This window comes from Syngnathus floridae, chromosome 12 (assembly GCF_059516105.1).
Source record: "Syngnathus floridae isolate MCC-2025c chromosome 12, RoL_Sflo_1.0, whole genome shotgun sequence".
Lineage (NCBI taxonomy): Eukaryota > Metazoa > Chordata > Actinopteri > Syngnathiformes > Syngnathidae > Syngnathus > Syngnathus floridae.
The window spans coordinates 9,232,193-9,243,222 of record NC_142424.1 but is presented as its reverse complement, the minus strand read 5'-3'; the positions used below and the strand labels follow the sequence as shown (position 1 = coordinate 9,243,222).

At 40.9% G+C, this 11,030-nt stretch overlaps 1 protein-coding gene across 4 annotated transcripts in view; it reads left to right on the top strand.

The window, feature by feature from the left end:
• Positions 1-1,968: 1,968 nt before the first annotated feature.
• The window catches only part of ehmt1b (euchromatic histone-lysine N-methyltransferase 1b), a 32,946-nt gene continuing 23,884 nt past the window's right edge, over positions 1,969-11,030 (top strand). The window contains exons 1-2 of one of the 4 annotated variants that reach the window (XM_088392774.1): positions 1,974-2,010; positions 6,308-6,395. In XM_088392774.1, the coding sequence (XP_088248900.1) occupies positions 1,990-2,010; positions 6,308-6,395 (109 nt within the window). In that variant the 5' untranslated portion in view covers positions 1,974-1,989. Of the gene's footprint in view, positions 2,011-2,056; positions 2,231-2,261; positions 2,704-6,307; positions 6,396-11,030 lie in introns of those variants that run through there. The other 3 variants (XM_088392775.1, XM_088392773.1, XM_088392776.1) reach the window with 3 other exon arrangements.

Sequence of the window (11,030 nt, the reverse complement as noted above, 5' to 3'; positions counted from 1 at the left end):
GAAAAAACTAGAGGCAACAGAGATGTGGTTCCTCAGAAGAATTCTGAAGATATCATGGAAGGAAAAACGGACAAATCAGGAGGTCCTCGAAATAATGAATATGAAAAGATCTCTCCTCAATACAGTACGAAAAAGACAGATGAAATTCTTTGGGCACACCTACAGAACAAAGGGAGTAGAACATCTCAGCGCAACAGCAAAGATTGAGGGAAAGAGAAGCAGAGGACGCAAACGACAAATGTATGTGGACAGCCTCAATGAATGGGCAACTCATAAAGAGCTAACAAACAACCAGTTCATGAAAGCTTCGGATGACAGAGAAGAATGGAGGGCCATGGCCGTAAATGCCTGTTCCAGGCAAGACACTTGATGATGATGATGATGATTACAATTTAGGGTTTTTTTGCTACATTTTTTGACTGATTCAAACTTTGCCAACTAAACTGTTCAGTTCTTTATGTCACCTGCCGTGCCACCTGGTATTACTCGACAATGGTGACGCCTCGAGGCCATAAATATTTTACCTAAACAGCCCTTTAACCGATTCCCAGTAACTGCCAATTGATCCTAAAATCATTACCCATTGCCCCCAAAACTGTTTGCCTCATAATGATGACAATAGAGAGGCAGTTCTTTTCACCAGGTTTTTGGGGCAGAAACTGAGAAAGTACAGTCCCTTCTGAGTTTTCTCTTGGTGATGGGGAGTTAGCAAGCACTGACCTGTCAACCTTAGGCATTCTGAACGAGCTGTCGTCAGGCATGCATGGTCTGGCTGACTCCAACAAAAATTGCAATACAGTAGTCTAAAATTTTTTTGACAAAACCATAAATTGTGCTGTTTGGAGAGGAATGTTATGCGTGTGTGTGTGTGTGTGTGCGCGCGTTTGTTTGTGGCCTGGTAAACCTTCAACTTTTGAAAACTGTGTGAAAGATTGGGCCCAATTCAGATCTGAGCAATCCGGGCAACTAGTTTCTAAACTTACACCTGAAGCTCAATTTAAATTTTATTCCATGCGACTTTCTATTAAACGCAGACCATGGACCCCAATTTTATTGTCATAAATACATTTTCAAGTAGTATTTTAAATGGATGATATAAGGACCTTACAAAGCTAACTGACTAGCACGTACACGATAGCGCGAGTGATTTGATGAATTTCTGTGACCAATTTAAAGGTGTTTCATAAGATGTAAACGGGCTGTTTGAGCTGTTTTTGCTGTTTTATTGTTTGTTTATTTATTGTTTATTGTTGTTTTGCTGGGCGGCTCGGTGACGCACTGGTTAGCACGTCCGCCTCACACTTAGGAGGGTGTCGGTTCGATTCCACCTCTGACCCTCCCTGAGTGGAGTTTGCATGTTCTCCCCGTACCCACGTGGGTTTTCTCCGGGCACTCTGGTTTCCTCCCACCTCCCAAAAAACATGCTTGTGTCACCCCTAGGTGTGAGTGTGGATGATTGTTCATCTCTGTGTGCCTTGCGATCGGCTGGCAACCGGTTCAGGGTGTCCCCTGCCTACTGTCTGATGATAGCTGGGATAGGCTCCAGCACACCTGCAACCCTGTGGGGAGAAGCAATATAGAAAATGTATGGAAGGATTTTGTTTTGTTTAGTATGTAGGCATTACTTAGGTTGTTATTGACATTGGGTGAACATTTCATGTCAATAACAATTTCTGCCTCCACTAGTGTTTATGAATTAGCTTTACAGGTAGCGATTAAGAACCTTCTTGCTGTTTTGGTACTTTACTGAATGTAACTGTAAAACGTTAGCATTATAGAGAGACAGACAGACAGACAGGCGGATAGATAGATAGATAGATAGATAGATAGATAGATAGATAGATAGATAGATAGATAGATAGATAGATAGATAGATTAGATAGATAGATAGATAGAAAATAAAGGTGTGATATCGCATCTCGGAGGGTGGGCGGGGGAAATTTATCTACGTGACGCAGCCGTACATGGGCGGAGCTTAGTTCAGGCACCATGGCTTCGGTAAAGACCGAGGTGAGTGAGTGAACCTTATCTACTGCAAGCTTGTATCACTTTCCTCTATTTTCTCAGAAAAATTCATTACTCTGTTGTACGCGGGGGCTTCGTGGTAAAGAGGCATAACTGCCGTCAATTTGTTGTCCATTTCCCGCTGCCAGCCTATGCTCTCCTGCTTTTGTGCTCACCGGAGGGCTGCTGAACGTGTAGGAAGATGCTGCGCCCCGGAACCTGAATGGTGTGTGCAGGCGCGGTTTATGCTAAGCTCCACTCCTTGTGTTGTCCATACATGCTCCATGTCGAAAGCAATTTCTTGCCCCTGTCTACGTTAAGCCCTCCAAATAAACCAACACGGGATTCATTTTCGCCCTTTTAGCCAATGCCGTTCATGTTTTGGCTGTGTAGAATTTTGCCGGTCTGTGGTGGCCAATTGCATACCATTGCTGTTTAGCTTTTTGCTAGTTAGCAGACTACAGAAATACGAACATAGCGACGTTTATATAGACTTGGGGTCAGCATCTTCACATAAAATTAAAGTGTAATTACGTTGTAATATTTGGGAGAATATGCTGCTGTGTTTGGCTCTGTTAGTGTAAGTATCGTATATAATACTATGTATGCTAGCTACCTAAACACTCAAGGCTGGGCAGCTTCCACTGTAAACACATGGCACTGGCTTGTGAGCATTGCTGTTTTCTACGTTTTAAACAGGTATGTCTTTTATTTGTTATTTTCGAAGTACGATGTGCCTCCTCTGTAAAGCAGACCTTCTTTGGCGTGTTATTGTCATGGCTTTCTGTCTTTGCTAAGCACTCAGGGCTAACGTAACTCCACAATAACAAAATACAGAAATTCTCCTGTGACATTTGAAGAAACGTGTGAAGACGCAATAATAACCATTCATCCACCTGAACGTTGGTGGATTTTTGTTTTTCCCTTGAAGCGCTGTGGTGTTTGGCAGGGGCCGCCCATTTTGCGTTGTGATGGCATCGACTGACTGGAAAGGTGGACGGTGAAGGAAGGCTTCATCTGAATAATCATAGCTTTGTCTTCTGTACCACACTGATGATAATTGTTGGCCTACGAGGTTCACAGTTCAGAGGTTGCGGGTTCGATTCCACCGGCCCTCCCTGTGTGGAGTTTGCATGTTCTCCCCGTGCCTGCATGTTTTTTTTCCGGGTACTCCGGTTTCCTCCCAAAAACATGCTGATTGAGCAGTCCAAATTGCCCGTCGGTCTGAGTGTGAGTGCGGATGGTTGTTTGTCTCTGTGTGTCCTGCGATTGGCTGGCAACCGGTTCAGGGTGTCCCCTGACTACTGCCCAATGACTGCTGGAATAGGCTCCAGCACGCCTGCAACCCCCGTCTAAAAAAGCAGAATGGAAGTAGGATGGATGGATGAAATTTTATTTCAAAAGTACAATAATTGCCGGTACTCTGTATCAGTGCTTGTACGGGTCTGAAAAAATAGCAGTATATCAATCATACATTTGAACACAACCAAATCAGATGTGTCCTCCTAAAATGCTAATTTAGAAGACAAAATCATATCAAATGAATAAATATGTCAAGTGTGTCTAAAACAATATGTACTTTTGTATGTTGTATTTGGAGTGAAATAACAGTAAGTATAAAGCTCGTCTCTGCTGAGAAGTTCCCATCATGTTTCAAAAAGCTTTATGTGAAGAAGACAGCAGACATTTTATACATGACTGTTTACGCTTGGGTTGTACATTTTCTTTCTTTACTTCCTTGACCTCAATTGCTATCGGACGCAATGAATCCACAATCAATAGCACATTATTGACTGAAGACTGAATCGATAAGAATGCCCATTTCTTGTTTAGGTGGCTTTAAAGTCAAGTTGCAACACCTAAAAATTCAATTGTTTGTAACGTTGTGCAAATGCGCAGTTGTTTGAGCTTTGGTAGAGGTATGCACTCTGTGTGCGCTCGCTCATATTCGATAGATATGTAGTTGTCTGTCGCAAATTGTTCACTCGGAAGAAGTTTGCCAGATGTTCGCCAACGATGTGAGTTATTTTTTTTTGTTGCACTTTGCTGCTCTGTGGAATAGGCTTTATGCTTAGCATGAATTCAAGGGTGCCCATAAAGTCTCTAGTGTAGATTTAATTTGTTTTGGCGACCTTTGCACTTCATTCAACCTTTCCCTTAGTACATATAATACAGGCAGTTACATTGAATGCATATCATTTTATGAGATAAAGTAGCTGTACTACAGAATTATAAGATGCGTTGCTTTCTGATTTCTTTCGAGCCATGTTCGATTCACTGCTGCTGTCTTTGTATTGAGATGATTCTGCAAAGTGTTCTTTATAAGAATTTCACAGCTGCTTTTTATTCCTTTCATAAAGTATTTGAGACGACCTCAGTCTATGTAGAGGTCTGCACTCGTGAAAATGTCGGCCATTTCAGTACCCTGTTTTTAGTTTAGTTTTCCTGTGTCTCAAGGATTGCTAGGTATCTTACATAAAGTAATCTAATTGAACATTTCGAAGCAGAGATTCTTTGTCAATTTGTCAACGTTTTTTTCTTTGTCCCTAAATAAATCCTGAAGATAATTTGCATCTCTACAAAAAGAGCCCAATCTGTTCAGCGATTAGTGATAAATTAAGAACCTGAAATTCACGATGATACAAAAACACATTCAATCAAATTTTAAAGCAAATATTAGTTCCTGAGAAAAGTAACATACTATTAAGATGGTTAAATTTGTTCTATTTTGCTGTGTTGTTCTGTTGAAGAGTTTATCTATCTCATCGGGCTCTTAAAGCAATCATTGTATTAAAACAGCAGTGGATGGGGAGGAATGCAGGTTTTGTTTTCTTTAGGTGAACACAATTAATTTCTCATCGTTTCATCTCACGTGTGACAGTGACACGTTGCTGCTTGTTGTCACTGGCTGTCAAGCTGTTTTGGTAGTTTTGACCTCGTGTTTTTAGTAAGGAGTCTGAATTGTCTGAGCAAGTGAGTAAACCTAAGAACAGATAACTAGCCATCGAATGAACAGGTTTTATGTTGCTGTTTTGTGGCCAATAGGTCCACCTCAGTGTTTCAGAAACTCCAAGGTATTCCGCTTTTCCATTTTCATGTCATTGCCCAAAATTATTTGCGGTCTTTGACTGCCACCTGCAACCAAATTTGATAGCCTCCTATTGACGTGCATTGGCTTCCAGACCCCTATGTTTCCCCATCTTGTGTAAAACTGCGGCGATGGCTGCATTGTGGCAGTAAACAATTCAGTTGCAAAATGGCGGAGCTCTTCAGACAGGCTTCTCTGCCTCCCTTCCCCCTCCCTCCTGGTATAGCAGTTGTTTAACTGGCCACCACTAGGGGATGAAAAGAGCACAAAGCCATTCATAAACCAGTCCATGAAAATATTGAATTGAAGGATTATTTCCCTTTACACACAAATTTAGAGAAAGTTCTTTCAGACCATTGATCTGTGAGAAGAGCCTTGCTCGGATGAGATGTGTTTAGGGAGACATGTTTGGTGTGGGTGGTTCTCAGGCCTGCCTGACATGGCGCTTGCTCGCCCTGGCTCAGAGAACCATTGATTGTCCTATCTGAGCCCTTCGTTCACATGTATCTTCTGGATAAGCCATGAAATGCAGGTTTATCTGCTACAGATCATTTGGGCTTAAGTAGGTTAAAAACAGAAAGAAAACATTTAAGAGCAATATTGTTTTTTTTTCTGCCACGGTCAGCACAATGTTTAGTTATCTGCTGATTTTGTGTACAAACATCCCCGCAAGGGGAAGTCTGTTTTCCCGGTGAAGTATTAATTTTACTATTACATTCCCGATGAAATATTCATTTTACTAATACATTCCATTTGAGAATGGCTTGTCATGAAGTGGAAAGGAAAATAATATTAAATTTGATAACACTGTGGACTCCATGACCTTTTTTTTTTTCTTCCTTTGGTGCTTTTTCAGCCTATGTTTGGTAATCTCTTCTAGGAGAAGTGACACAGTACACAATATACCATATTTAATGCTGCAGTGATAAAATAATTATAAAGTAGTCGTAAAGTATCACCAGTTTTCCGTCGGTTTGCTCTGAAGCCCTCTGTTGTGACGAGAAACGTTTCGGATGCTTGACGTGATGTTCTTCACCAGCCTTGTATTCATCAAAATGAAGACGAAGCCTCCTGTTGTACTAAACTATATGACATTAATAGACCTCAAATACAGTCCTGTCTTTCCCACAAATGCAAATCCATGTATGAGCTATATTATTTTCAAGGTCTGTCTAACGTTAGGTTATTCTGATGAATCTGTTCTTCTTCCATTAGCCTACTGGTCTTGCCAAAGGAAGCAATTACAAAAGTGAAGAACCATCAAATAAAGAGGGACTGGACCTGGCAAACAATGGAGGGACAGGTATCATTTTTACATATGTGATGTAGGAGAGCAGTTCAGTAAAAAGACTAACACACTCCCCCCTATCTTCTGTGATACTTACCGTATTTTCCGGACTATAAGTCGCTCCGGAGTATAAGTCGCACCAGCCATAAAGTGCCCCAAAAAGTGAAAAGAAACATATATAAGTCACTCCGGAGTATAAGTCGCATTTTGGGGGCAATTTATTCGACAAAATCCCACACCAAAAACAGTCATGACCGAGCAACAACAGGCTAAACGATAGCAACAACAGGCTTAATGATAGGTATGCTAACGTGACAAACACAAACAAAGAGCTGAGAACGGGCCTGACGTAACATATAGAGTGATTAAGGACAACTATTACATGAATAACATGTTTATAAAACCATCAGTGTCACTCCAATTCATTAAATAGCAACAACAGGCTAAACGATAGGTATGCTAACGTGACAAACTCAAACAAAGAGCTGAGAACGGGCCTGACGTAACATATAGAGTGATTAAGGACAACTATTACATGAATAACATGTTTATAAAACCATCGGTGTCACTCCAATTCATTAAATAGCAACAACAGGCTAATCGATAGGTATGCTAACGTGACAAACTCAAACAAAGAGCTGAGAACGGGCCTGACGTAACATATAGAGTGATTAAGGACAACCATTACATGAATAACATGTTAATAAAACCATCGGTGTCACTCCAATTCATTAAATAGCAACAACAGGCTAAACGATAGGTATGCTAACGTGACAAACACAAACAAAGAGCTGAGAACGGGCCTGACGTAACATATAGAGTGATTAAGGACAACCATTACATGAATAACATGTTTATAAAACCATCGGTGTCACTCCAATTCATTAAATCCATCCATCGTTCTTTGTCAACAATGGGTGCGCACGGCTGAGGGCGCTTGCACTTCAGAATATTCCACAGGCTCATATAACGACAGATAAACTATATTTCAGATAACTATAATACAAGCCAATAATATTATCAAACCATCCGTGCACTTTAATTCCATTAAATCCATCGATCAAATTCCTCGTCCTTTGTCAACATCGCCGCGCGTGCGCCCTGACGTCAGCCTCGTCTTTATTCCACAGATCTACTATATAACTATGTTGTAGCGTTAACAAAGTACAAGGATAGACGTGGGTTTGGTAAACGGCCCTTTATTAAACAAAACAAACTTCCAAGCGTGTGGCGGCGTGGACTTCCAGACAGACCGGGCGTGCGTAATGGCCATGTCCGAGCCCCGCGCACCGTTCGCGGACAGCCACTCGGCCGAGCGCCGGCCCTAGACTCAGTAGAGTAGGACCGGGCGTGCGCAAAAGCCATAATAGTTTTTCAAACCTTCTATGTCACTCCAAATCCTTAATTCCCTCAAACTCTTTGTCCTCCGTGTCACTTAGAAATGATCACCGCTAATGATGCCGGTAGTCCTTAAGTGGGCACGTTTCTATGTAAACAACCGCCGCGCCGCGCGACTGACATCACTTGAAATAGTAATCCATTGGTACATCACGGTTCTCCAAACTTTCATTCTGCTGCTCGATTACTGTTTTCAGCTGCATATTTTACAACTTGAAGTTTGTAACCTGCAAAATATGAGTTTCTTTTTGGTGCCATTTTTCTTAAGCCCACCCAGTTGATGAGTCACGGCCAACGGTGAAATTTAGAGCGCCTTCATCCAGTGTCGTCTGAAAATATAATTTTTTTGGGTTGTTTTATCAAAGTCTGCTTTATCGTCGATTTTTTTTATATATATACTAAGACACACAAAGAGATTGAAATTACGTTTCCACTATCCCTCGGTGAGATAGTACACATATGCATACAAGCAACACAAAAAAAACCCAAGAAGGCACAAACAATGAATAAATAAGAGTGTTGAATAAATGATAAATAAACAAATAATAATAAATAATAATAATAAATATAAGAGGAGCAAAAATGGAGCAAGTGTACATACAGCAGACAGTGGACTTGGATATGGTGCTTTAAAGTGTTAATTGCTTTATTTGATATTTTCTCTATTTTTTATGTTTTGAATATGTTCAAGATAAAGATATAAAAGCATGTGAAGTGATCAACTATACTAAAAATAACATGGGAAGTGGTCAACTATACTTGTAAGTGATGTCTTAATGATCAAGTAAAAATTTGTGAAAAAAAACATATATAAGTCGCTCCTGAGTATAAGTCGCCCCCCACCCAAACTATGAAAAAAAAACGCAATTTATAGTCCGGAAATTACGGTACCTGTCCACCAAATGAATCACCCATAAAGAAATTACCGTAATTTCCGGACTATAAGCCGCGACTTTTTTCCAAAATTTTGGACCTTGCGGCTTATATAAGATTTTTTTTTCATGATTTTTGTGATGACTTGATCACTTTTACTCTTAACACTATTATATACAGTAAAAGCTACAGAACAAACTGACAAATAACTCGTTTTCAAATCAGACGAGTAAAAACTGGTCAAATATTTAAAAAAAAAGATATTATTAAAAGTGAAGACAATTTGCAATTCTAGTAATGACACACGAATTTGATGCACAATTTGTCTTCGCGGGCCACATAGAATGATGGGGCGGGCCGTATCTGGTCCCCGGGCCTTGAGTTTGACACCTGTGCTCTAAACCCTTTCTCTTACTCTGCCATGTCACTCAGAGATTACACAAAGCAGTGGCGCTGTTTGGACCATCTGCATTGTATTAAAACCCAATCAATCAGAATTTAAATTCAATTCTTCTGACATTTTTCTCACCAAAAACAAGTTGTAATGAATGTGAACTTTTAATGCATTTTATTCAGAAGGTTACTTTGAACCTTAAACGGCGGCGCGCCGTACTTATGGATTTTTCCGGCCTCCAGGGGGCGCTCTAGCAGGAAGCAAGAGCGAGACAGGCAAAGAAGCGATAATGCGCCGAAGAAGACGCGCTAGTTTGTGTTTACATTTCGCGCATCACGCAGAACCCGATCAAGACGGACATTACGGAAAGGAAGCCTTTATACACAAACCGTCATCATGGGGGACAAAAGAAATGCATATGATGCCACTTTTAAGCCAAAGGCAGTCGATGTTGATGACATTATCTTGTGTCTACTGTACTGATCTCCCTGTGCGTTATGTACTTCATGTACGTTGTCACAGTTCATAAGCCAGCCAAACTCATGTATAGAACACTTGAGCCAGGATTCAGAGCGTCTTGCTCCCTTTATTTCGATTCAGTGTTTAACACAACGAGTGAAACTGCAAGTGAAACAAACACACTTAGTTTCTTCTATAAGTTTTCTTCTTATGTTATAAACAATAATAAAGTTATCCAATAAAACAATGATAACTTACAGCCGTTGATTCCGTGAGCATAAGGAGAGGAGAAAGTTTCGCTTAGATGACGCGAGTAACGCCAACGTCTCTCAACTCATCAGTTGTCAAGTCGCTTCAACAAAAACATGCGCAGCTTCCGGTGCGTTTCAAAATACATTTCCGGTTTGCTTCCAAACGACAAATAACCATTGTGTATGCTTCTTTACATAGAAAACATTTCTTACATCATAAAAACAATTCTGAGGGCAGAACATCTACTCTGGAGCGTACTTATGGATTTTTACGGCCTCCGGTCTCCAGGGGGCGCTCTAGCAGGAAGCAAGAGCGAGACAGACGAAGAAGAGATAATGCGCCGAAGAAGACGTGACAGTTTGTGTTTTGATCGTCTCGCGCATCACGCACACACCCGCGCTCACACAAAGTCAGGAAGCTTTTATACACAAACCGTCATTATGGGGGACAAAAGAAATGCATATGATGCCGCATTTAAGCTATACGTGTCGCTCGCTAGTTTAATGTAATTTAGCGCTTCGTGCATGAATAAGATTAGCATGAACAGACCCTCTTCACACTCGAAGAAATGCATAAAAGCGACGACGAAAGAGAGACTGAGAAAGTGTGAGGCGAAGGATAGCTAACGCTATTCCAATCGGACACTAAGGAGGAAGACTTCGATGGTTTCAGTGCACAGGAGGAAGATGAAGACGGCTCTTTTTTTTACTTTTACTGGTATGTTTTTTTTAACCAGCCCTGTTAGTGCTGTGCTACCGTGTTGCTGCTGTGTTGCTGCTGTGTTACCGCCGCGTCTCAGTGACTTTGCTGTGTTACTTCCGTGTTGCAGCGGTATTACTGCCGCGTCACAGGCAGTGTTTGGAAAGAAATGTTAAGGTATGTTATTAAAGCTTTAAAAAAACTTTCTGTGTCCAGTCTTTCTTTGCTAATAACTCGCGTGCACACTTCCGCGTTGCTGCGGTACTACTGCTGCGTCACAGGCAATGTTTAGAAAGACATGTTCAAGTATGTTATTAAAACGTTAAAAAGGCTTTCTGTGTACTGTCTTTCTTTGTAAAAAACTCGTGTGCACGTGCGGCTTATAGTCCGGTGCGGCTTATGTAAGAAAAAAACGGAAATATCCCTGAATTTTAGCTGGTGCGGTTTATAGTCCGGCAATTACGGTAAAGTTCACAACTGTTGATCTGCCCCTCCTCTTTTTTTTTTTTTTTTTTTTTTTTTATAGTGATGTTTGGTGTTTGTTCTGGAAATTGGGAATATGAATTACTTGTTAA